General features: G+C 35.9%; 1 protein-coding gene across 5 annotated transcripts; it reads left to right on the top strand.

Annotated features, from left to right (window-relative positions):
• Positions 1–123: 123 nt before the first annotated feature.
• On the top strand, positions 124–26,117 carry NSRP1 (nuclear speckle splicing regulatory protein 1). 5 transcript variants are annotated; one of them, XM_087825996.1, is made up of 8 exons: positions 1,435–7,916; positions 7,960–12,634; positions 17,232–17,306; positions 17,810–17,866; positions 20,475–20,603; positions 21,481–21,688; positions 22,662–22,770; positions 24,465–26,117. In XM_087825996.1, exons 2-8 carry the CDS (start codon positions 12,572–12,574, stop codon positions 25,513–25,515), a joined length of 1,692 nt encoding a protein of 563 aa, XP_087682122.1. In that variant the 5' UTR covers positions 1,435–7,916; positions 7,960–12,571; the 3' UTR covers positions 25,516–26,117. The 5 variants fall into 5 exon arrangements, with proteins under 5 accessions (XP_016057451.1, XP_016057453.1, XP_087682122.1 ...); XM_016201965.2 differs by lacking the exons at positions 1,435–7,916; positions 7,960–12,634; positions 17,232–17,306 and adding exons at positions 124–172; positions 1,337–1,427; XM_016201967.2 differs by lacking the exons at positions 1,435–7,916; positions 7,960–12,634; positions 17,232–17,306 and adding exons at positions 534–611; positions 1,337–1,427.
• Positions 26,118–27,937: the final 1,820 nt, after the last annotated feature.

The following is a 27,937-nucleotide window of genomic DNA, read 5'->3' as shown; positions in this document are numbered from 1 at the left end:
TTCCAGACGGCGCTTGAATCAACTCGTAAAAAGATTCCCCCGCAGGGCGAATTCCTGGCAGCCCACATTCGCGCGAGAGTTTACGTGACGACGTCAGCGTCTGTGTCGGCGTCACGTCGGCGTCGGCCACGTTCAGCGGAGACCGGAGCAAGATGGCGATTCCGGGCAGGCAGTGAGTGATTCGGGAGTTAGGGTTAGGCTGGGCAATGAGAAAGCACGGCGACTGTGTTTTTGGCTGAGGAGTAAAAGCGCGCCGGAAGTGAAGGGGCTGTATCGTCAGGGATAGAGACGGGGAAGAGCGAGAAATCCTAAGGAACATATTCCCCTCCCACCCCCCATTTTCCAGGATGGAAGCCCGAAGTTTTGAGGGAGAAACTTGTGAGGAAATAAAGGAAGTTAGGCTGAGGGGCAGAGAGCGAGACTTTTCTATTTTCCAAAAGCTCGGTCTGAGGCCCCTCAGTCTTGCTTCCTACCCCGCGCTTGAGTTTCTCCCGGTTTGGATACCTTCAGGGGCCCTGGCTTCTTTAGAGGGCCCCGTTCTTGCGAGCTCAAGGCCTGATTCCCGCCCTCCCTTCTCGTTTTAGGGATGTGCTGAGAAGCCACAGAAACGGGTAGGCATATAAGGAATTGGGGTTTACGTTGCCGCAAGAGAGAAATATTGTACGTTCTTGGAAGTCTTACCTTTGGAGTATAATTCTTTTGATGTGGCTTCCTGTGTTTTGCTGCATCTTAAAGGCCAAAATGTGAGAAACTAAATGAGTTGGCTCTGAAGGGATGGTTCTCTCAGATGCTCCAAGACAAAGCAAGGGAGCTTAATAAAGTGTAATGAGAATTTACCCTATGACTACTTGGGTTTTCCAGTTAATGTAATCTTTTAAAATTTGTGGGTGACATTACCCAGTAACTTCTTTAATACTGTGTAAGTACACAGTAGGGGGAAAATCCATTTTCTTGACTCTTCTTAGACCACAGGATAATTTAGGGCATTTTTATTTTTATTGGACATGAACTGAGCTTTCCACTAACATGTTCTTTTTAAAACCTTACTGTCATTTGACCACCTAAAACATTTCTGAACTCTTCAGTTATTCTCGTCTTTGATTAAAATGGTATTTGAGTTTGGCTCATGTCTACAAATAATGACTTAGAATAATAATTATAAAATCTTAACATTAGAATTTTGAGATATCTGAGGATCGGAAACTGTTATGTGTTCATAGGCTATATGGCATGTTTTGACTTGGTAGCTTCATCTGGAAGAGGTAGTGAATGTATTATGTTTTAACATTTAAATATAATGGTGTAATTTCTATTTCAAAAAAAAAAACCAATGCAGGTATGGGCTTATTTTGCCAAAGAAAGCACAGAAGTTGCACCCTGTTTTGCAAAAACCATCAGTGTTTGGGAATGATTCTGATGATGATGAGGTAAGGGAACCTATGTTTTTCTGCCAAATTGTTGGAAATATATAAATATTTAAGTTGAACTTGTGAATTTGATGTGTTTGCTTGTCTTAGTTATTTGTCAATACACTGTCTCTGGAGTATATTGTAATTTACAGAATTGTCAGAAGGAATAAAGAAAGAAGCTCCACTGATTTTCTTTATAAGTGATACGTGGGTAATCTGATTTTTTTCCTCTGAAAGCTATGATAGTAATGTGTTTATTCCATTTTTTCCCCAGTACCATTGCCACTACCTTCATTACTTCCCTTTTGGATTATTTTAATAGTGTTGTAACTAGTTTCCTTATTACCTGTCTCTCCTCAAATTTAGTTTGAATCACTGTTACTCTTTTGTTCTTGAACCTGATTGTATTTAAAATTTAAACTGCTAATCCTGACACTGAAAGCCTTCCCTTTACTTTAGTTCAGTGCTACAAAACGTTGTGAAAATCGCAGGAAATTTGATTTATTTTAATGATGGCTAAACATTTTTTACATTTTTCTGATATGCCACTAAACTGAACTCTTAGAAATTCATGCTACTGAATATATCTAATAGCAGTATAAGCAGTGAGGGATTTAAAGTAATTGTGAAGTTTTGCTAAAAATTCATCCCTTGACCTGCTGGCCCTGCTGGCCCTGCTGACTGTAAGTGAAACAAATATAAAGTGCAAGAGCAGAGCAGTGGACAGCTGCCTCCTGCACACCCCCTACCGGGAATAGAACCTGCAACCTTCGGTGTAGAGGATGATGTCCAACCAACTGAGCCACACTGGCCAGGGTGCATTGTCATTTTTCAACTCCATAGTTTGTGTCTGTGTTTTTATCATTTTTAACTCTTTATTGGTATTCTGTATTTGGTGAGACATTGTTCTCATACTTAAGTTCTTGAGACGTGGTTTACTTTAGTACTTTGAACACATTTATTTTGTGTATGGATCATACTTTCTTGTTTCTTTGCATGTCTCATAATTTTTGGTTGAAAACTGAACATTTAAAATAATATAACTTGGCAACTCTGGAAATTAGAGCCTCCCCTCTTCCCAAGGTTGTTTTGTGCTTTGTTAGTAACTTTTCTGTACTAAATCTCAGTTTGTATTGTTGTATGTCGCCACTGAAGGCTCTGCTTGGTTAGCTTAGTGGTCAGTTAATGATTTGACAGATTTCGATCAACACCTGCAACAAAAAAGTCCAGTCTTGCCCTAGCCGGTTTGGCTCAGAGGTTAGAGTGTCAGCCAGTGGACTAAAGAGTTCCTGGTTTGTTTCCAGCTAAGGGCAAATGCCTTGGTAGTAAGCTTAGTCCCAGGCCTTGGTGGGGGTGCCTGCTGGAGGCAACCAATTGATGTGTCACTCTCACATTGATGTTTCTCTCTCCCCTCCCTTTCACTCTCTCTGGGAGGGGGAAAAAGTCTCCAGTCTGCTGAGGGGCTCTGTGCATGTTAGGACATGCCTTCAGTATACAGCCAGGTATTTTATAACTTTGCTTTAGCCTTCACTTCCTGCTTGTGCAGTCTCAAGGTCAGCCCTCAAGGTCAGTCGAGTGAGAGTTTAGGGCCATCTCAAATCTTTCCTGATTGTGCACAAAGGTCTTTGCATGCCTGTTGCCTTCATGATCCCCAGGAGTATGCTGGAACTTTCAAAGCCCTCTAATGGGCATATTCTTCAGTTTTACTTTTAAAGTTTTTTGGTTAGTCTGCTGTTTGCCCCAGCTGTTACATCTGTTATCCACTGCCTCAGGCAGCCGCACTGTTCAACAGTTGTCTTTGATTGTTTTTGACAGACGCCTCTCCCCAGGGAAAAGACTGTTTAACTTGGCAGCTCTGTCAAATAAGGACAGTCTTATGAGTGGTGTCTTCCAGGGAACCACCATGGAGATCCATTAATAATTTTCTGGGATAGTGGTTTTGAAGGAGCTCTTAACCCTCTCCAGTGGCTGTCAGACTAGTGGTTTCTGCCATGTTCGTGGGCCATTGATTTTAGGTACTGTGGCTCTCAGGAGGAGATGGTGGAAATAGGGCAAGTTAAAACACCACAAAATTCTTACTGAGGTTTTTGCATAAGAAGACTAGGGATTTTTATTGGAATTTGAATTTATAGATTAGGAAAGAATTTATATTTCAGTCTTTTCATTTATAAAGTTTTCATATTTATTCAGGTGTTTTATATATCCTTTAGTACAGTTTTATCACTTCTTCCATAAAGTTCACATACATCTTGTTTTATTTATTTATTTCTAGGTACTTATAGCCTTTGTTGCTGTTATATGAGGAATTTTTTTTCTAATTATTATTAGTATGTATGAATGCTTTTGATTTTTATTGTTGATTTAATTCTAACACCCACATAGTTCTAATAGTTTGCCTTATGATTCTTTTGAATTTTCTTCCTAGACAATCATATTGTCTGCAAATGAGGATAATTTTGTTTCTTTTCAATTCTTTTACCTTATATTTCGTTGTCTTTGTATTACAATGTATCTTATTGCATTGCCTGGAAACTATGATATAAATAGAAGCAATGATAGAAACATCGTTACATTCCTGACTTTAATGAGAGTTGCTTATATAAAGTTTCACAATTAAATGCAATGTTTGCTCTAAGGTTTTGCTACTATTTTCAGTTTACTAAGAATTTTTTTATCATAATAAATGTTAAATTTTAATGTTTTTAGTATCTGTTAATGTGAATTTACATTTATATATATATTTTTTTTAATCCTCACCTGAGGATTTTTTCCATTGCTTTTCAGAGAGAGTGGAAGGGAGAAAGAGAGAGATAAACATCGATGCGACAGACACATAGATTGGTTGCCTCCGGCATGCGCCCTGACCAGGGCTGGGATCTAGCCCTGCAACTGAACTACATGCACTTGGTCAGAACAGAACCTGGGACCCTTCAGTCCACAGGCCAGTGCTCTAACCACTGAACCGGCTATGGCAATTTTTTTGAAGTGAAATTATCCTTACTTTCCTGTAATTGGGTTTTTATTTAATTTGATTCATTGCACTCTACTAGTTCTTTTACCAGTGCTTTCCACTTTTGAGATCTTTGGCTTAATTTCATTTTTAAGCAGGTTTTCACCATGTGCTCATAGGAACATTATTTCCTAAGTTCTTGATTTTTAAGGAATGTTTGCCTGTTGCTTTTATCATCAAAATATCTGTTTGAATAAGTGTAGTATTTCTGGAATAACCATTTATTTTAAAACCTTGCAGACATTAGTCATTTTCCCTGGCACTGGATATTCTTAAGAGGAAGTACAATACTATAGTTTTTAAATCCTACTTCTAGATGACTTTAAAATTTGGCTTGGACAGCTGGTATTTTCTCTGTATCCTTTAAGTCTGTCTTTATATCCTTTAAGTTACATCTGTTATTGCCTTTAACTTATCTGTTATTGCTTTTAATCTAAATATTTAACTTTTCCTTCATTTCATAGAAATTTGTCATTGCATCAGAATACTTTTTCTGATCCATTTGCTGGCTACCATTTTGGAGAAGTATCTTTGTCTTCAGTACCATCATGCATTTATTCATTAGTTTATTCAATAAATATTTATTGATTCCCTGCTCTGTGCCATTTAAACAAAATAAAGCTACTGCTCTTGTGGAACTTACATGCTAGTGGGAGGAAGAGAGGTGATATATAGTTAGCTTAACATGTCATTTTCTAAATTACAAGGACCAAGAACAGGTAGACCTGGATAGGATGAGATAGTTAGCAGATATTTGGGGAAATTACTCAATATTTGTCTCTTTCTTTGCATTAACCATGATTATGTTAAATCCTTTTTCAGTATTTCAGTTATGTCTTTTCTGTTTCTTGCTGCTTCTAAGATATTTATTAGCTCTAATGGTGTTTTAGTCCTCAGTGTTTTCTTAGGAAAAAAGCTGTGCAGTTTCCCTTTTTATTTCTTTTATTGTTCTATTATCTAATCATCAACTCATTTAATTCATAGTCTTATTTTGAAAGAGTTTGACCAGGAAAAAAGGGAAGGTGATGAAGGTGATAGTTTGAAGGAATAATGGTAGAGTTGGTAGAATTTTTCTTTCTGTTGTTTTCTTAGAAGAGAGGTGATTTGTGCGTGTTTAAGTTAAAAGGGAAGAAGGTAAAAGAAAAGGAAAGATTTTACAGGTAAGGAAACGGGAATCAGGAAGTTAAAGGAATAGACCTACATCACACACAGAGTACTTAAGTAATTTTGAACCCAGAAGATCTGCCTGATTCCAGAGTCCATGCTTTTAAACATTATAATGTATTCCCTCTGAGAGGCAGTTTGTTTATAATGGAATTTTAAAAGTTTGAGAGATTGGATTTCAGAAGCAGTAGCAAAAGGGTTAATTGTGGGATTAACAAAGATCAGACAAACTTCAAAGACAGATGGTTTTTATCATGTGAAATGACACAACTCTGTCGTCCCGTGTTTTAGGAATATTTTAAGGGATGGGGCTATTCATTTTTAACAAAATGGATATTCTGTTGTCCAGTTATTTTGAACATTCCATCCTAAGGGTTTTCACTGGGGGTGTTACTACTTCCTGAGGGCCATTAAGAAATTTGTGGAATGGCTTTTGGTTATTGACACCAGTTTGGGATGTGGACCAGGGATGGTAGATATTCTGTGTCTCATGACACCATCTATGTGGGTAAAATCCCTCTAAACATGTATATGAAAAAGCTGTTTATAATTTTACAAGCCTAAAACCTAAGTTGTTTTTACATATAAACTCAAAATATGTTTTGCACATTTTATTTTTGTTAAATAAAATATTTTTAATAAAATTTAAAATACTTTTTTAAATGTTGTTTTTGCATGCAAAATGCAGGCTAAATTTTCCCCTAATTTGAGCATCTTGTAGAAAGACAGAAGATTATTTGTTATGTTGTTCAGAACTTTACCAAGAGTTTACCATTCAAGAAAGTTGGGTCACTGTTACCTGTGTCCTTTGTGGTATTTGAGTCACCAGTTCTGCAGTCAGCATTTGTATCTTTACATAAATGGTGATTACACATTTATGATTCTACATGGTAGAAGAATTTTGGAACCTACTGTTTTCTAACATGGTTGTGCATTTACATAAAGAAATACAGTGTAGCCCAACTGGTATGACTCAGCAGTTGAGCATCGACCTAGGATCCAGGCGATCGAGGTTCGATCCCCGGTCAGGGCACATTCCCAGGTTTCGGGCTTGATCCCCAGTCGGGGGCCGTGCAGGAGGCAGCCGATCAATGGCTCTCTCATCATTGATGTTTCTATCTCTCTCTCCCTCTCCCTTCCTCACTCTGAAGTCAATAAAGACATATTTTTTAAAAAAGAAATACAGTGTATATTACTCTTATAAATTACTTCCCCTTTATATCTTCAGATGTATATATGTGTGTATCCAAAGGTGGATTAGAAAGAAGAAATACAGATGTATTATATATATAAATTTTTTTTAATTGTGTGTAGACAGTTTATATTATCTATGCATTTCATTTCAGTATAGATAAGGAGTGTTAACAAATACTTTCTGTAAAAGTGGGATATTGAGTATGATGGAGAACTGTTGTTCTGTGCCTTCCCCTGATACAAAATGCTCACTTATTATATATTACATTTCCATCAATATGTGGGTCTGTTTCTCTGGAATTTTTATTGTATTCCATTGATTTCTTTCTCTAATCCTGTATTTACTGTTTCCAACTAAGGGCAGAAATGAAGTCTGTTATTTTTTCACAAAAAGTCAGTATATAAGGATCTACTTGCATTGCTGCTTCTCATGCAAAAACCAATTAATCTGCCTTCTCTGTACTCCTTTGTATCCCTTAACTCAGAACATGGAGTTCCCTGGGAACCTTTCACACCTTTTTTTACATTCATCCTCTATGGGCATTTTGGTTTCTTGACTTATATCTTTCTCAAGTTCCAGTCCATTGAAGATACCCCTTCTTGTTTTCTAACATGATTGTGGATTTTTTTTCTTTTTGTCATTTCTAGGTTTGGAGAAAGAGGAGGCTTTAGCATACATTAATTTTTTTAGCTTAAAGCAGAAGCTTTGCATTGTTTTCCTGCCTTTAAGATCTTTATTGAGTTGTTTAATCTCTCAGTCTCAGTTCTATATTTAAAAAAATATTTTATAATATATAATAAAAGTTTGTTTTAAGGATTAGAGATAGTATATCCTACAGTGCATTCATTGCACAGAGTAGAAGTGTAATAAATGGCAGCTAAGTTGCTACAATAAAAATAATCCTCTTTGCATGCAATAGCTGTCGTCATTAATCATTAGACATCTGAAAGTTTCTTGTGCTATCTCCATCCCACTTTGTGTTTGACACTCATAATTGTTATCCTGGCTTTTTTGTGACCTTTTAATAGAATCTTAGTCTCCATTTTGTGTTGTGGCCATTAGCTAAGAACCATTATATTAGAAAAATTTCATGAGGAATTGCCACTTACTATGTCGGGAAGGAATGTGGGTGGAGCAGGTTTGGGTGAGAAAGGGAGTAAGAGGGTATGTGGGTGGAGCAGGTTTGGGTGAGAAAGGGAGTAAGAGGGTGAGATTGCAGCAAAGCACAAATACTGAAAGAAATGATCAATTTTTTTTACCATACACTTTACATTAGAAATGCCTGTTTAGCCCTTGCATCAAAAACAATTTCTATAAATAAACTTTGTTTCCCTTAAAAAAAATAAAGAAAAATTCCATAAAGAAGGCAGTAATACCATAATTTTATATATATATACACACACATACACACATGTAAATACTTATACACACATATATATATACACACATTTTATTGATTTTGGGGGGGGAGGGAGAGAGGAACAGAAAGAAACATTGATGTGTGAGAAAAACATCAACTGATTGCCTCCCACATGTGCCCTGATGAGGGATCGAACCCACCGCCTTTTGGTGTACCCACCGCCTTTTGGTGTACCAGATGATGCTCCAACCAGCTGAGCCATCGTGTCCAGGAAGACCATAATTTTTGAAATATTTTTTGTTTGATTTGTATACAATTTTATTGCACCCAGTTGCTCATCATTTTTAACTGACAATTTCTGATTAGAAGATAGTAAAAGCTTTACCTTCAAATTTGCTATTAAATAACAAAATTACCTTTCTATTTTTCCAAAACAATATCCATCTTCCTCATGTATTAACAGGCTTTGATATTGCCTAGTCTAACTTTACCATAAAAAATCATTTAAAAAAGTTTATTCTTTATTTTCATGTTTTAGTGTGTGTAGTCAGACAAAAAGCAATAATCCCCCATCTCATTCTTGGATTTATCAAAAGCTGAAAATAAAATAGATCAGATCACTTTCTGAAACAAAATTACTTTATTAGTTTAGTAATAATTTGAGGTTACTTTAAAGATAAGAAGCAGCATTTGGGAGGAGATTCATTTCCTGCCTTTGGGCTTTATCTGCAAGAACTACATCTTCAATGTCAAGAGATTGTATATTTATAACTGAACTCTAATAAAGTCTGTACTGGGGACTGTGCACACCTGACTTGGTCATTGTGATTATATATTAGGTGCCAAACTGTTGCTTGTCTTTTGAAAAAATACCAAGGGTATTTCATTAAAATTTGGCCTCTGTGGGGAGGATTATAAGACCTCAAACTGTTGATTATAAGTGCACTAGTTTTTACCAACATGGTTAATGATGCTTCTTTGGAAATTAAGTTTGGGTTTCTAAGTGGAATAAAGTGTAGTTTTCCTCTTATTGGTATATTAATAATTGTAAGAGGTGTCATTAATTATAGTAAATATGTTTTCACTAAATCTTATAAAATTAGCTTTTCTACTGTTTTTGACTGATGCAACATAGGATATTGAGAACTGTGTTCTGAGTTTTTTTCCTTTCATCCGTGTCTTACACTATATGTCAGTATTAAATAATTGTTTTCCTTATGAGAAGTCCAAAATTACCCTCCTTTTTGTGCTCCCTTTTTGCTTCTACTTTTTGCTTGTTTTTTCATCACAGAGAAACTGTCACACAAAACATAAGATTGTTATTTCATACTGTATCCTTCATGATATTTTTCATCTCTCTCTCCCTCTCTCTGTGTTTGTGTGTCGGTATCTTTTTTCTAGAACTGTGAAGTCTCTTTGACAACGGAAAAAACTGTTATGTGTGTAGTAAACTCTCTTGAAACATACAGAGAATTATTAGTCATACCTCTCATTTCAAGGCACACTCACATTATCAGCCTGCACAGGGCTCTTGTTTTATTAGTTTTCCTCTTTATCCCTGATCTCTTACCCCATTTCCCTTTAAACATACTCTGATATGTTTGATATATATGCTTGAATATGTATGTATCCTTTTATATTGTGTTGTTTTGAATGTACATGTTTTATATATATAAATACCATTGTGCTACAGATCTCATTTTTCAGTCAATACTACATCACATTGTGTATACCTAGTTGATTCTTACTACAGTATGTATGTCCACTATATTTTATCCCATTCCCTAAGATAAACATTTTAGTTACCTTCAGTTCTCTGCTATCACAACAACACTGTAAAAAACATTTTGGTACATGTCCCGATAAGAACCAAATAGAAACCAAAGAGTTTCTTTGGGGGTATATATCCAGGAGTGGGATTTTTGGATCAGGGAGCATACAGATACATTATTTCACTAAGTACTGGCAAATTGCTTTCTGGATTGATTGTACCAGTTTACATTTTCTTAGATACTAATCCATGGTTGGCTTTAGACAGTGAAGATCTCTTAGTTTGTTAATTTTTTGTGTGGTCCCTGTGGTGAAGATGGCTAAGTCAGCAAAATAAATTCTTCCCTTCTGTAGTAGCAGTTTAAGCTGGGCACATGGCTGCTCAGAGATTATATTTTCTACTTTATCATTAGTCAATTGACTAATTTTGCCAAACATGGACACAAATATTCTGTGTACTTACACCGCAAGAGCTTAAAAGAAAAAGTTTTTAACTGAGGTAAAAACATTGTTTTATAACACCATATAGGTCTCAGGTATGCAACATTATAATTCGACATCTATACATACTACATTGTGCTCACCACCAAAAGTCTAGTTTCCATACAATTGACCCCCTTCTCCCCTTTCACCCTCCCTCCTGGTAACCTTTCCCTTTGGTAACCACTGATCTGTTGTCTGCCTCTGAGTTCATTTGTTGTTTTCATTTGTTTTTGTTTTATATTCCACACGAGTGAAATTATATCGTGTTTGTCTTTTTACATCTGACTTACTGTACTAAGCATAATACCCTCAAGGTCCAACCATGTTGTCGCAAATGGTAGGATTTCACCTACTTTTATAGCTGAGTAGTATTTCATTGTGTGTATGTCATATATATCATCTGCAGTGGTACCTCGGTTTTCAAACATCTCCGTTGACGAACATTTCGGTTTATGAATGTCATAAACCTGGAAGTAAATGCTTCGGTTTCAAACACGCCTTGGAAGTCGAACATGCCACACGCCTTCCACTGAGTACAAGATCTTGACATCTAGCTGTTGGCTGTTGATCCCTTGGTTTTCAGACGTTTCAGAACTCGAATGGTCTTCCAGAATGGATTACATTAGAAAACCGAGGTACCACTGTACTTTGTTGAAAAAATAGTGACAAGAATAGGCATCTTGCCTGGCTGGTGTGGCTCAGAGGTTGAGCATCAACCTATGATCCAGGAGATGGAGGTTTGATTCCCGGTCAGGGCACATGCCCGGGTTGTGGGCTTGATCCCCAGTAGGGGGCATGCAGGAGGCAGCCGATCAATGACTCTCATCATTGATGTTTCTGTTTCTCTCTCTCCCTCTCCCTTCCTCTTTCTGAAATCAATAAAAACATACCTTAAAAAAAAAGAAAAAAAAAAAAAGAATGGCCATCTTTGTCTTGTTCCCAATTATAAAGGAAAAGCTTTCAGGTTTTTACATTTGAGTATAATGCTAGCTGTAGGTTTGTCATATATGGCTTTATTATATTGAGATACTTTCTTTTTAAATCCATTTTTTGAGAGGTTTTATCTTAAATGATATTGTATCTTGTCAAATGCTTTTTCTGCATCTTTTGAGATGATCATATCCTTTTTATCCTTCATTTTGTTAATATGGTGTCACATTAATTTGTGGATATTGAACCCTTCTTGCATTTCTGGAATAAATCCCCCTTGATCGTGTTGCATGATCTTTTTAATGTTTTATATTCAGTTTGCTAATATTTTGCTGAGAATTTTTGCATCTATGTTCATTAGAGATATTGGCCTGTAGTGTGCATGCGTGTGTGTGTGCGTGTGCGTGTGTGTGTGTGTGTGTTGTCCTTGTCTGGTTTTGGTATTGGGGTAATATTGGCTTTGTAAATCTAATTAGAAAGTATTTCCTCCTCTTCGATTTTTGGGGAGAGTTTGAAAGGCTAGGTATTAAGTTTTTGGCTCATTTATGTATTTATCTTTTTAAAAAATATTTATCTGTGTCTGTATTGATTTCAGAGAGAGGAAGGAAGAGAGAGAGAGAGAACTATCAATGATGAGAGAGTCATTGATCGCCTGCCTCCTGCACGCCCCCACCGAGGATCGAGCCCACAACCCAGGCATGTGCCCTGACTGGGAATCGAACCTTGATCTCATGGATCATAGGTCAATGCTCAACCGCTGAGCCATGCTGGCTGGGCAGTTTGGGCCTATTTCAAAACCTGTGGTGGTTTTCTTTTTTTCTTTTAAATTTTTATTTATTGATTTTGGGGGGTCGGCAGAGGAGAGAGAGAAGCATTGATTTGTTCTACATATTTATGCATTCATTGGTTGATTATTATATGTGCCCTGACTGGGAATCAGACCCACAATCTTTTGGTGTGTACAGAACGATGTTTGATCCAACTGAGCTACCCAACTAGGGCTCATGAGGTAATTTTTTATAATTGCTAGTACTTTGTAGTTTTTATTGCTGTTGTGAATGTACCTTATTTTCCAGTTGACTGTTCTGGTGCAGAACAATGCTGTTGATTTTTGTATCCCACAGTCTTTTTAAACTCATTTACTGTAATAATTTGTTTATACCATTTGCTTTATCTCTTCTAATCCTTACACCTTTTTTTTCTTTTTTTTTTTTTCCTGTTTTGTTATATTAGCCAAATCTTCCAGTAGTATGTTGGACAGAGAACCTCAGTGGGCATCCTTTCCCTATTTCTTAAATGGGACTCTTCTGACGGTATATAAATGAAGTTTTACTGGATGGAACACAGCCTTTCCATTCATCCTTTGTCTGTGAATGCTTTTGTGAAATAGTGACAGAGTTAAGTAGTTGCAACAGAGGCCACATTGCCACAAGCCTAAAATATTTACCATCTGGCCTCTGCTCTAGATCTGTGCTAATATGGTAGCCACTATGTCATAGAGACGTTTAATTTTAAACTTAAATAAAAATTAAAAGTGAGTTCTTCAGTCACGTGTGTGTGTGTGTGTGTGTGTGTGTGTGTGTGTGTGTGTAGAAAAAGGAAAGAGTATTGTTATATGTTATTAATATATATAAAATGGATCAGACATTTTTATGTTCTTCTTTTCTTATTTAGAATTAAAGCTAATAGGAACCTACCAATTCTTAGATTAGATGTAAAAACTTAAGATGTTGACCAAGTACAGCTCCTCCCCCACTCTTAGTGCTGTAACACATAGTAGGCTCACAGGACATGTTTGTTAAATTAGGTTGAGACGTTTGCAAGGAACTGCTTCAGGTTTTTTAAAAGGTATTTCCCTGAGATTTTTGGTAGAAAACATTTTGAAAGGTCAATATGGGCCCTGGCCAGTGTGACTCAGTTGTCTCTACACCAAAAGGTCACAGGTTCGATCCCTGGTCAGGGTGCATATGAGGCAACTGATCAATGTTTATGTCATATCAATGTTTCCCTCTCCTTCCCCTCTCTCCTTCTCTCTCTAAAATCAATAAAAACATATCCTTGGGTGGACTTAAAAAGGAAAATAAAGAGATCAATGTGGAACAATAGCTGTTTTTGTACTTTTAGGACAGTCAGAATGTTTGCCTTTGAACTCATTTATAAATTGGATTTTTTTTCTTTAAGATAAAGGCTGTTACAGGATATTATTTTTTGTCTTCCAAAGTTTAAACAAATGATAATTTGTGGTTTTATTAGAATGTATTAATGAATACTTTCTTACATTATTCTGTGACCTAGTCTTTAGACATAAAGTAGAATAACTGCCTGTCTGCTAATTTTGAAACTAATCAATTAACCACTGTATTGTGTAGTTTGGTCACATTCAACCTTAATTATTTTTTTAAACAGCTATTTTTCCTTAGGTCACTTGCAAGCTAGAGAATAGTTTCTGGCAAGAAGTAAAACGTTTTTTAATATTTGTACTAAGCAAAATACATTCCTTTAAAATAACGCGTAATGTAAAAAGCCAGTTTCAAAATGATTCCATGTATTTTTAACATCCATGAAGTAACTAATAATTATGTAGAGAGAGAACAGATTAGTGGTTGCTAGGGATTAGGGATGGGAGAGGAGAGGCGGGTGTGGCTATAAAAGGGTAGCACAAAGGCATATTGTAGTGATAGTACAGTTAATTATCTTGATTGCTGTGGTAGTTACAAGAAGCTACCTGTGTCATAAAATAGCACGGGGCTGTACATATACACACAGGAAATAACTGGTGAAATATGAATAAGCTTTGTGGTTTGTACCAAAGTCTGTTTCCTGGTATTGATACTGTACTCCAGTTATGTAAGATGTTAACAAATTGGGGGAGACTGGGGGAAGGACTTCCCTATACATTTCTTTACAACTTTCTGTGAATTTATAATTATTTCAAAATAAAGTTTAAAAAAATATACTTCTTTAACAAGAACTCCCACTCCACACCAAGGCATTTATTAAAGGCAGATGTTCATTCAGTTGACCTTTCCTTGCTATCAAGTCCCACCATCCAGTTATTACTAGAGCAGCACAGCATAGAACTCCCTCAAAGAAGAGTTCTTTCTAATCTACTTATGCCTTGGGGCAACATATTTTATAAGTAGTTTGTAGTAATACCACTATTGGTTCTGGAAAACCCATTTCTGGCTATGCCACAGTTCCCATAGCTATGAAGGATTCAGATGTATGCATGCTCCATTTTCCTTTCTATTGCTGTGCTGAATATGAAACCATAAGGAACCCTAACCCACAGAAGAGGACATGTACAGCCTGTTAAATATTTAACAGAATAGATTTTCCTGTTTCCATAGATGCCAATTGAATCATACTGTACAACTTCAAATAAATACCAATCATGTATTTTATTACGCACACTGATAAATATACTATAAAGTAGAACATAGTTTACATGCTTTTCTGGTAAACACTGGTTTGGCTATAATACTCCAAGGAAAAAAAACTTAAAACTATTCTTTTCCATAATTTAATTTTAATTTGTGTAAATATAAGCGTTTCTTCAAGTGTTAATGTTCTTAACCTTTCTTGAGCACTTTGAGCCAGATACTTGCTATAAACACTTAAAAATATATCATTTAATCCTCAGAACAACTTTGTGAGGTAGTTACTGTTATATAGATGAGTAACATACCTGAAGTAACACAGCTAGTAAGAGAGTGAACAGACAGAAAGTCAGATTCCGGAGACTTCACTAGTGATCATTATTTTGTACTTCCTCCTTAAACCATACAGTATAGGACAGCTAAGGTTAGAGGCTGATATGTTGGCACTTTTTATTTTATTCCAAGGGCAACTATATGAAATCTATTTAATCTCTTGGTGAGTTCTTTAAGATGAAGATGTGATTTTGTCATTTTTATCTTCTCTCACATATCCTTTTTTATTAAAAGTTGAGTTTTAAAATTTGTACTGAATTTTAATTTAAAATTTATACACAATCTTAATTTAAGGATAGCTCTAAAAACTTGGAAAGACTTGACCTTTAAAATATAAAATCTTACCCTGCCTTTTCAAAAATGTACTGATTATTTTTATCTCAAGTATGGATCTAGACAAGAGTTTCTTATGTAGATGATTTTAAAATACCATTTAATACATGTATTGGTTTTTATGTAGGATCAATCCTATAGAAACAACTAAAAGTTTTATTGCTATTTTTAACTTTTTGTGTGTATGTGTTTAAACAAGTTGTTGGCATTGTAGTTATCTCCTTTAATTGTCATTGTCAGAGTTCCTTTAGTTAGAAAATTGAGAATTAATGAGCTTCAAAAGGAGATAATCCTCCCTGAATTTTTCAGCTTAGGTTCAGAGTCACCTCTTTATCCACTGATGCTATTGGAACTCCAGGGATCTAAGTCTCTGATTAGGATATGTAAAATTACTGTACTCCCTCTATTATGTACTCACCCTGTAAGAAATAACTTCTGATTTTTTTTCAAAGATGAGATTTATCATTCTTAACAGCTGTAACCATGGAAACAAAGCCTCTTGAGATGTCTCAGAGTACATATACTTTATATTGGAGAGTCCCTTCCCAGTCTGTTTAGTCTATACTATATAAAACTAAAAAGTCATTGCTTTGTGGTTTATTTTTTCAAGTTCAGTAGTTTAGGTTGAAGCAACCAGTTTTAAAGTGACAGCAGGTGAACTGTGACAGACTGGAGGAGAGATGGGCAAAATAATAAAAGAAGTCAAATTCCAGCATTTGGAGACTTTTTCTTCCAGTCAATCCTGAATCAGTGATCAAAAAAAGTTTATATTTAACTTGTACTAATTGGAAGGACATAAAAGTACATTGAGAAGAATTTCATGAGATGTTTATTAGCATATTTAATATTTTAATGTTAAAAATTGATACTTTAGTGAAAATGTGTTGTATCACATAATGAAAATTTTTATTTATTGAATAATACATGTAATACATAAGTAATTCACTTAGCATAGCACCTGGCTCCATGTTAGGTACTATTGTTTTGTTACCAACATCTCTTCCTTTAGTCAGTCAGTCTGCTATCTAAAGTGTCCTTAGTTCTTTGCCTATATATATATTTTTTATCCTCACCCAAGAACATGCTTAGAGAGAGGAGGGAGGGGGGAGAGAGAGAAACATGGATGTGAGAAACATCAGTTGGTTGCCTTCTGTATGTGCCTTGACTGGCATTCGAACCAGCAGCCTTTTGATGCACAGGATAATGTTCAACCAACCGAGCCACTCTGGCCAGGCTGCCTTTGCACTTCTTTTAAATTAGTGAGTGTTCTGTTACTTGTATGACCTTTGTGTATTAACTTTGTCTCCATAGTCATAGGGGAACTAGAATTAGGTTTTTTATTTTGTTCTCTTTATTGCCATGGAAAACAAGCAAAGTTGATACTATACAGCTGAAAACAGCAAATGCCAATAGTCTAGAGAACTATAGTCCTAGGGATGAGGCTTATATTTTTAATTAAAAATAAATTTATTAGTAACTTTATTTTTTTTAAGATAATTTACACACCATAACATTCACCCTGTTAAAGCGTACATTTTAGTGTTGGTTAGTACGTTTAATCAGTATGTTTAACAAAGCCTTATGCTTTTAAGGAAACATTTTTACTTAAGTATGCTAATTATATTTCTTTTCTTAGCTGTAAGTCTTTACTTTTGTCCATGCAACTACTATTTCCTACTCCTCTTGCCTTCTCTTAAATTCTTTTTGATTCAGGTTAATGTCATATCTCTTTAGAGAAGGCTTTCTTGATCCTCATACATTTTGTTTCCCTTTGCTCCCACAGCCCTTTTTTTAATCCCTTTATTATATTGCTTATCACATTTATATTATAATTATCTTTTTGGTTATTTGTCTTCTCTTTCAGACCATTTATCTCTCAAGGACAAAGACTATTCTTGTTTTTCTGATATCTTTAGGAGCTAGAACAGTGCCAGATATGGTAGGCATTTCAGTACATATTTATTGAATGATTATAACTTCAGATAGTTTTGGCTACCCATAAGCCGTAAGCATATACTAAAAGCTTGATATACTATATTTAATGGTGATATTAAAATAATGTGTTTTTTGTTGCTGGGAATGATACCATTTAGTGTTGGAAGAGACCAATCCACCCCCACCTAATACATGCGCACTCATACATGTTCACATGAACACACAAAGCAAATTGAAATCCATACAAGTTGAATGACTTGGTGAAGTTGAAGCTAGGACTGAAAAACCCATTACCACATTTTGTCCTGTACTGTTCTGTTTCTTTCTCTTGCACCTTATAGCCTAATATGATGAGTTGCAATGAAAATTCATTTGTTTCCAAAAGACCTTGATAATGTTAATTCATAATGTTATCTTTCTATTTTTAAACATAAGTAAGGAACCAGTTGACAATCAGAATTTTGGAAAAGAAGTATTAAACAATGACAACATTTTTCTGTGTTCTAGACCTCCGTGAGTGAAAGCCTGCAGAGGGAAGCTGCTAAAAAGCAAGCAATGAAACAGGTAAGGTAGAAGATTGAGTTAAATACATTTGGTGAAGTACATATTTCAGCTTACATTTTTAAGTATCAGTTTTGGTATCTAGGTACTGAGACAAAAGTATGTAGAACGACATAATTTTATCTTGACCCTTGTTTTTGAAAGTATGTTAAGATGTTTCTTGATTTCCATAAATTTCTGGGGTTTATAAATTTTAAAGGAACAAACAGAGTGAAGAGTTAACTCTTTATTGCTGTGTTGTAGATTAAGCCTATTTCTGCTTTCAGATGACTCAGCAGTCTAAAAATGGATTATATGGTTTAATAATTCCTGCTAGTGAGCTTACTTGCCAAAAAAAATTTCTTCACAAACAGAGTGATTTCACAACTTTATAATATTTGAAATTCATCTACCAAGAAAGGGGAATATGAGATCATTTCTGGTAGTCTTGCTAGCACCATTATTTATATATAATGCTGTATATATTTCCAAGCATTTTTTTATATACATATATTATTTTACAAATTCTCACAAACCTCTTCATGGCCCTGATTAAGAAATCTGAAATTTCAAAAGGATAAATTACCCCTCTTGATCATATAGTTAGTTACAGAAATAAGCCTGAAGGCTTACTAATTTTTCTCCTGCTACACCAGTGTATCTTAGATTTAGCTCTTGCAGAACAGAATGAAATTAAACAATGATAAAGTACCTTTTTTTTCTACTTTAATTCTTTCTGCCTTCACATTTTCTGTAATTTTTGGCACCTATTTCTCCTGTGTCTAAGTAGAATCTAACTTAAGGATAAAGTTGTTAAGCACTTTCTGTGTGCTAGACATTATAGCATAAATTACTTTCTAAGAATTATCCTTAATTCTTACAATTCTATAAGATAGATGCTTTTATAATCACCATTTTGTAGCTCACGAAATGAATGCAAAAATAACTTCTGTGACTTTCATGAGGTCTCATATTTAAAGGGTCGAGATGTGTTCCAATACAGGCAGTGAAAATGCGGAGCCCACCCTTTTAGGCACTGTGTTTTCCAGCTTCCCTGGGGAATAGGCACAGAATTAGATATTTAGTTATTATTTTTAAGATTATATCTTAGTTTCATAGTGGGGTATAATGTATAACTCAGCAGCCTCAAAATGATTGAATACACACATAAAATCATAAAAAACCTGATTCTTTAACATAAATGATTGGTTTGAATCCAAATTTTAGAGTTCAGTAGAATTTGAGAGAGACCATGAAGTCAACTTCTTTACTATATAGATAGGAGAATTAGTTCCAGAGTGTGGTAACTTCTCCAAGGTCATGTAGGTTTCTTGTTTTTTAGTGTTCTTTTGACATTTTTGTTCTGTCTTTTCTTTTCCCATTTTTTTTAAATCCTCACCCAAAATATTTTTTCCATTGCTTTTCAGAGAGTGGAAGGATGAGAGAGAGAGGAAAAAAACAAAAACATCAATGTGAGAGAGACACATTGATTGGCACACGTGCCCCGACTGGGGCCAGGGATCAAGCCTGCAACCAAGGTACATGCCCTTGGTCGGAATCTAACCGACACTCTAACCACTGAGCCAAACCAGCTAGGGCAAGACTGTAGACTTTTTAGTCACAGGTGTTTAGGGAAATCCCTCTCCCCTCCCTCTCCCTTCTTTCCACTCTCTAAAAAGCAATGGAAAAAGTATCTTCAGGTAAGGATTTAAAAAAATAAATAAATATAGTTACAGGGATGTGAAGCATAGCATAAGGACTATAGCCAATAATAATATGATAACTATGTATGATGCCAGATGGGTACTAGACTTCCTGGGCTGATCACTTCATAAGGGCTATAAATGTCTAATCGCTATATTGTACACCTGAAACTAATATATTACTATATATCAATTGTAATTAAAAAATAACTTTTTAAAAAAAAAAAAAAAAGGATTGAGCTGGCCCTGAAGCTCTAGGTAAGATTTTGATGGCCTGAAAGCAGGAGGAACAGCATTTAAGGTAGAGGGAATATGATGAACCAGAGGCTGAGGATTTTATATTGCAAAAATATTAATTCAAAAATATCCCCATTTTTTTGTTATGTTGGAAGCTTTTTAAAAAGTATTTCCTACCATTTGAAAACATTTTATTTGGTAACTCAACTAAAAATGATATGAAAATACTATATAGGCATCTAAAACCAAGGTTAGATGTTTCTAAGTCAGACCTTGGACCTTTTGACCTGTGGATGTGGATAATTTTAATTATGTGCGAATGAGTAAATAATAGTTAATATTATTGAGCACTTATTCTCTGTGATGCTCCATTCTGTCTTAAAGTTTATTAAGTTATTTAATTATCACAACTTTGAAAATAGATATAATTCTCATTTTTTTTATATGGGGAAAACAGACACAAAGTGATGAAACAAAACTTGCCCAAAGTAGCTAGTAAATATAGAGCCAGTATTCAGACTCAGGCAGCCAGGCTCCAGAATTGATGTTTACATTTTTTTGTCTTAAAATATGATTGATATAATTTTTATGATATATTTCTGACTTATGATTCTGCCTCAGGAAAATTACTTAGACTTTTTTGTGCTGTTAGCTAGTTCATATTTCTAAAACATCTTTTTTTTTTTTTTAAGACCAAACTGGAAATCCAAAAGGCCCTTGCAGAAGATTCCACTGTATATGAATATGACAGTATTTATGATGAGATGCAGAAAAAAAAGGAAGAAAGTAATCCTAAATTGCTTTTGGGAAAAGACCGAAAGGTTTGTGATTGAAAATACAATCTTTCTTTGACCTTGACCTGCATTGTGAATCTTATTTCAGCATGAAGATGAACTGAGAAAAAGCTTTTAGGCATATGAAGTGTGAAGTGCCCCTAGTTCCAGATATTATAGATTTGATTTAGAACCCAGGAAGCCCTACATTTAGTATTCCAATAGGAGCAAGTAAATTATCTAACAATTTTATAAATTTTCATTTTTGCTTTAAAACCATTCCAAATTATTTTTTGAAATATTTTTCTTAGAAAGTTTTTGTTCTGCTCTTGTCCATGTTTATTTGTATTTTATCATCCTCTCATTTTTTTATTGCTTCCTACCTGATAACTGAATCATCTGCACATATCATGATTTTTAGTTAGAAAAAAATTAATGGGAGGAATTAAAATAAGTTCAGATTTTCTGTCTTATTCTTTCACAAGCACAGACTGATTTTTAAGGATCTTTGCATCTTTTAGTATCTACAAATTGGTAAAAATTTATATTAAAGCTACTATTTTAAATAATTATATTACAACTATTGTGGAAAAAATAGTAGGGACCTTTATGATTCATGTATCTATTGAAGAAATAAGACCAATACCAGTAAAAAGGGTGACAAAAACAGTAGAAAAATTATTTTGTTTGAGATTTTAAAAAATGATAAAAAAGCACTTTGAATATTTTTTATCTTACACTTACATTTTTACTGAGAAGAATTTTAGTTTCAATCTTGCTAATAAATTTATATTGATTTTTGGAGGGACAATGACAAGCCTACCTATTTGGACTAGAATTTCTTTCTTAATGAATTCATGATAAAAAATAGAGTATTTACAATTATCTTTGACTCTTTTCTAAATAATCTTGTTTTTCCCCCTAGCCCAAGTATATTCACAACTTACTAAAAGCAGTTGAGATCAGAAAAAAGGAACAGGAAAAAAGAATGGAGAAGAAAATACAGAGAGAACGAGAAATGGAAAAGGGAGAATTTGATGATAAAGAGGCATTTGTGACATCTGCTTACAAGAAAAAACTGCAAGAGAGAGCTGAAGAGGAGGAAAGAGAGAAGAGGGCTGCTGCGCTCGAAGGTGAAATGGCAGAGGGAGATGGTAGAAGGAAACAGAAGCAGCAGAATTCTGCCCTGTGGTTAGCTATTTGTTCTGTCATTGAACTTTTAGATTAAAATGTGGTCATAATTTATGTATAGGAATTGAAGGTACAAGTTATGGTATTTATGTTGTATTATAAAACAGAGAGGAGATTTTTTACTAAAAATAGTTGTGCTCTTAGTAACTAGTACTTCTGCTGGACTTTTCATTTATATCTTGTTTTATTGCTTAAAACTGTGGTCATTACAAGTCATTGCCTTGGAAGATGATTCCAAATGTAAAAACATTGATTACAAGGCATAATACCAAGACACTTAGAGAAGCAGTATTAGCTGAGATTTAAATCCTAGTTATATTTTCTGGAATGAGCAAACTAGAATAACATCACCCAAGGAGCATCAGCTGGGCATTTAGAAAAAGAATAACATTAATTCAAGAAAGAACAAAGATGTGCAAAGGCCAAAGTCATAGTGCTCTGCTTTAGTGTTTCCTCCTCATGGTCATTTCTCAAGATTTGAGTGAAAAATCTACATATAAATAGCTTAATTGGCACGTGCTCATCAACTTTAAGTAGAAGAAAACCAATATGTAAGACTTGGTGTATGCATGTACCATGTATTCATCTAGAGCACCAGTCAGCAAACTTTGTGGGAAGGACCAGATAATCTCTACCATATGATCTGTACCATGTGATCTCTTTGCAACTATTCAGCTCTACCTTTGTAACACAGAAGCAGCCCTAGACAATACATAAACAAATGAACAGGGCTACATTCCAATAAAAATTTATTTACAAAAGCAGCAGGCCAAATTTGGTTTATAGCTATAGTTTGCCAACTCTTAATCTGGAGAATAGTTTATACACAGTGTATGTCATATACTCTATGTCTGTAAAACTGAACTGCATTTTTGTTGTGTTGAATATATTCTCACTTTGCTTACCCTCTCTTAGCACGTTTGGATGTAACCAAGCAGAAAGATCTCAGTGGATTTTATAGGCATCTATTAAATCAAGCAGTTGGTGAAGAGGAAGTCCCTACGTGCAGCTTTCGTGAAGCTAGGTGAGACGTGGCATATGGAATATTTAGAAGAAAGATACTGTTCATCATCTGTGGTTGTGGATCATTTGAGTCCTCTGAAAGACAGAGGATTACAGCATTGCAGATTGTTTTGTCAGCCAAACCTGACCTAATTGAATGAATGGCTAGGAATTCACAGTTTCTTAATTTAAAAACCTGCAGATTTAGGTCAAGATTGTCTTTATTCTGCAATAATTCTATGTGCATGTTTAGGTAGTTTATAAAAAGAGATGTGATTTATTTTTATAAATAGGACCTAGCCTCCATAAAATGTAAGATTCACATATTAAGGGCTAGAAATGCACTATCCAGTATAGCCACTAGTTAACGTATGGCTGTTTAATATTACCTTTAAAATTTTGGTCACAACAGCTACATTTCAGGTACTCAGTTGCCACATTTGGCTAGTGGCTACCGTATTAGTACAGATATGAACATTACCACTTATGTAGACGTTTCTATTAGTACTGGTCTAGAAAATAAGGATTAGAGGATTTTTTAATAAAATTATAAAGTATTAAATAGGAATGGTGAAATGATTATGCCATAAGTATATAGCTGAAGGTAAAAGGGAGATTAGTCCTAAACTTGTATTTAAGTAAACTTTTTGGGAATAGAAACATTCAGATAAGAGGACCTGAGTTTTGTGTTGCTGGGGAAAGAGGAGAGGCAGGAAAATGGGATTAAAGATTAAGAGAGGAAATTAGGTTTTTCCTTGCCACCCCCCATCTCCTAGGTTTTGATTTAAAAATTGATGAGACTTATGAATCTAAGAAGGTGTATTTGAAGATTGGAGATTTTTAGACAGAAAATTAGAGTTTCTATTAGAATTTGATCTAGAATAGTTGTGAGGCCAACCATGAAACTCCAGAATGTCACTTAATAGCTATATTTCTCAGTCTGTTATAATAGAGTTCCTAATTATTGGTGAATACTTTAAGATAGTTGTACTAGCAATTCCTGGAGAACCATAGTTGTTGCTCTATCCGTATGATTAATAAGTGATAATGAATGTGTGAGTAATGTAAGTAAATTAATCCCACTTATCAGCTGGGAAAATGTAGATGATGTAAACAGTTATAGTGTTGCTGATTATAGTGGTTGGATGGATTCACATATTTCTATTTTGCTGTGATAGGTGCCAAGGAGTATATCAGGATGTTGGTGCTGCTTTAATCTTAAGAGGTTTATTTAGTGATATTTCAAATTAGATTTTGCCACCATTTGCTATGAAAAAATTTATCTATTTCCAGGACTCTGCTTAATTTTTATAAAAATAAAAATCCAACACAGAGTCATAGCTTGAATTTCATACTGTGAAAATACTACTAACATCAGAATATATCTTTCTTTTCCTAATTATTCTTTGTCTATGCTTAGCAAAAATGAAGACATGGCACAGACCCCTACCTGAAGGTTCTGGTGGTCCATTACAGAAGGACTTTTTTTTTTTTCCACTTCTACCAATATTGAAAATACTCTGAATGTTTAGAAAATGCTAGTTTGCACATGTTTATAAGGTAAAAAGACATCAGCACCTTTTTACATTTGGCTAATCAGAAAGCACATATAATTGTAGTTTTATTGATTTAAATATTGAGAAAAATTATATGGACACTTCATTTGCTTAGTGTAAATGATAATGTGGCATTTAGTGTTGTATTGTTTTTTTAAAGGTCTGGGATAAAGGAAGAGAAATCAAGGGGTTACTCTGATGAAGTACATTCGGAGAACAGAATACCACATGAGCAATGCATTCGCCAAACTGTTGTGAAAGTAGAAGAAAACCCAGATGCAGACAGTGACTTTGATGCTAACAACAGTGAGGATGATGAACTGGAAGAAAAGAATAAAGTGAACTGCAGAAGGGAGAAGAGCATAGAGACTTCTGGGAATGACTCTAGGCATCACAGGAATCAAACCCACTCACGGTCATCTAGTGAAGAAAGAGAACATGGTACCAAACGCCACACAAAGAGTTCCAAGTCAAGAGGACACGAGAAAAGGGAAGATCAGCACCAAGAGAGACAGTCCAGGGACCAGGAGAACTATCACACTGACCGTGATTACCGAAAAGAAAAGAAAGATTCCCATAGGCACAGAGAGGCCGGTCACAGAGACTCCCACTGGAAGAGGCATGAACAAGAAGATAAGCTGAGGGGAAGGGACCAAAGAGAGAGAAGTGACAGAGAATGGAAAAGGGAGAAAGACAGAGAGAAATACCCCACAAGGGAACAGGAGAGAGAGAGACAGAGAAACGATCATGACCGACACAGTGAGAAAGGAGGGGACAAGGACGAGAAAGGCAAAGAGAAAGAACATTCGAAAGCAGGGAAGGAAAAACTTGAAAACAGAGAGAGAGAAAAGCGAGAAATGAGTGTCCAGTCTTCAGAGAGAAAGCGAGACAGAAAGGAAGGCAGCCCGAGTTCTAGGGCGAAGGGTAGGTTTCTCGACCAGGAGAGATCCAGTAAAATGAGAAACACGGGGAAGGACAAAGAAAGAAGCGCAGAGGAACCCTCTAGTCCTGAAGCATCACTGGGAGCAAAACACCGAGTCTCAGAGGAATGCCAGGCGGCGGGGAAAGAGCAAGAGCAGCCCCACGAGGCAGGGAACAAGTTTGCAAAACGGAACAGTGAAGAAACTGTAATGTCGGCTAGAGACAGGTACCTGGCCAGGCAGATGGCACGGGTTAATGCAAAGACATATATTGAGAAAGAAGAGGATTGACTTTCTGGAACATGCTGTGTGAACACATAAAGGAGGGTGTTAACAGTGGTAAAATATGTTTTCAAAATTCATTTTTGGTTTAGTGTTAATTCAAAAGTCAGTCCTTTTATCTTGAATGTCTGACTGAATCGATATATAACATTTATTTATCAATGCCACATTCTTAGTTGTATTCAGGCAACCTAAAGAATGTGCTAAATCCCAGTAGGTACTTTATGAGGAAAATTAGCTCCACTGTAATCATTAAAACATAATTTAAACAACTCTCCCAATGTTGGTTTTGTTGCAGGAACTGTTTATTTTATAAATACTGTGTTTCAGATAAAATTAAGTGGATTTGAACATAGAGAATATTGTTATACTTTATGTTTTGAAATTTGTATTAAAGTATAAAATATGGATAGATATACATCTTGTCTAACTTTTTAGCTCAAGCATACCTGGCTTAAATGAAAATAAAAATAGTGATATGTTTGTACTTTTAATTCATGCTTCTATTTTTTAAAAGACATCTTTTTAACACACTGTATGCGGGAAACGTATTTATACGTTTTACGTTGACTGGTGGTAGAGCGCGCAGTAAAAACTACCTGCAAACAATGTGTTAAAATGTTTTTTATTGATTTCAGAGAGAGGAAGGGTACGGGGGAGAGAGAAACATCAATGACGAGAGTCATTGATCAGCTGCCTCCTGCACGCCCCTTACTGGGGATCGAGCCCAAAACCTTAGCATGTGCCCTGACCGGGAATCAAACCATGACCTCCTGGTTCATGGGTCGACCCTCAACCACTGGGCTCTTATTTTTATTTTTTAATCTTCACCTGAGGGTATTTTTTTAAAGCTTTTCAGAGAGAGTGGAAGGGAGAGAAACATAGATGTGAGAGAGACATCAATTGGTTGCCTCCTGCACTCATCCTGACCAGAGCCAGGGATCAAGCTTGCAACTGGCGTACGTATAATTCCTCTGCTGGAATTGAACCCGGGACCCATTAGTCTGCAGGCCAGCACTCTACCCACTGACCCAGACTGGCTAGGGCCCATGCTCTTATTTTAAGAGTAATGTCATTTATGCCACAATTCCTCTTTCCCCCGCCCTAATAAAAATCATTTTTATTTAATTCTGTGACCCTCACAAGTTAGTAAGATGGTTGTGTACATAAATCAGTTTTAACTAAGTGTGAAAAGATGGAGACATTTAGCCTAAGTGAAATTAGGGATGGTAAAAAAGTAAAGAGGATCAGTTTACACTAATAGTTACAATTATTGCCTAAAAGAGCTAACATTTTCTTACGGAACAGAATGAAGGAGGGGATTAGCGGGATTAGCAGTATAGTGAGGTGGGCAGAGTTTAGACAAAGCATTTTCCAGGGCAGAAACTTCAGTATTAAAGTTTATTTCTAAACTGTTTTTTCTAAAATCCACAATCTTTTTTCCTAACTATTCCTTTGATCTTTAAGGCTTTGTCTTAACACAATTCACAAAAATCTAACACATCTGACACATAGCCACCAATTTGCTGGATGCATCAAAATATATTTCATGTCACTTATCTAGCCTGGTTTCCCTCCATCATACGTATGACTCATGTCATACAATTGCCAAAAGCAAAAAACTCTTCCATACCTGTGGAAAGAGCAGCCAGATAGGATTGAGAAGACAAGAGATCAAGTCCTTTCTCAGCTACTACCAAACTAAGTACCCTTAGATGGTCATTCACCTTGACTGGCCCCATCTCCTCCTGGGCAGTAGTAATGTAACTATGATGACAAATACTAACATGTACGGTGTGCTTACTGTCAGGCATTACATGCATAATTTCCAGCAATCCTCAAAGCAGTCTTATGAAAGAGACACTTATAATCCCCATTTTACAAATAAGGAAAAAATAAAGCTTAGAGAATTTAAGTAATTTGCCAAAGATTACGCAGCAAGTGGTAGACCCAAGACTTCGAAGTCTCAGCTCAAACATGTCAGAGTGCCTTAAAAACACTTTAAGGGAGAAAAACAAGATGGTGGCGTAGGTCACAGCTGCACCCGCGCCTCCACAACCACATCAAAATTACAACTAAAATACAGAACCACCAGCACTCAGAGCCTCCTGAGATCTGGCTGAACAGAAGCCCCACAACCAGGGAGCTGAAGAAGCATCAGACCGGGAGGAGGGGCGGAGACGCGGGCGGATCGGGGCTGAATCGCAGAGACGCGGCCGCAGGCCCACACGCGGTGCCCAGGTTGAAACCTGGAGGAGGGAGAGGGTCCCAGCCCCACAGCAGGCCCCCAGCCCAGGGCTCCAGGGCCGGGAGAGACGCCCCCACAACTCCGGCTATGAAACCAACGGGGACTGTCCCTGAGGGTCGCGGAGGCTGCGGGAGCCCCAGCAGCTCCTCTTAAAGGGCCGGCGCACATACTCAGACGCGCTCC

This window comes from Miniopterus natalensis, chromosome 17, assembly GCF_054644295.1.
Source record: "Miniopterus natalensis isolate mMinNat1 chromosome 17, mMinNat1.hap1, whole genome shotgun sequence".
Lineage (NCBI taxonomy): Eukaryota > Metazoa > Chordata > Mammalia > Chiroptera > Miniopteridae > Miniopterus > Miniopterus natalensis.
The sequence above is the reverse complement of the archived record's forward strand: the minus strand, read 5'-3'. Positions and strand labels throughout refer to the sequence as shown.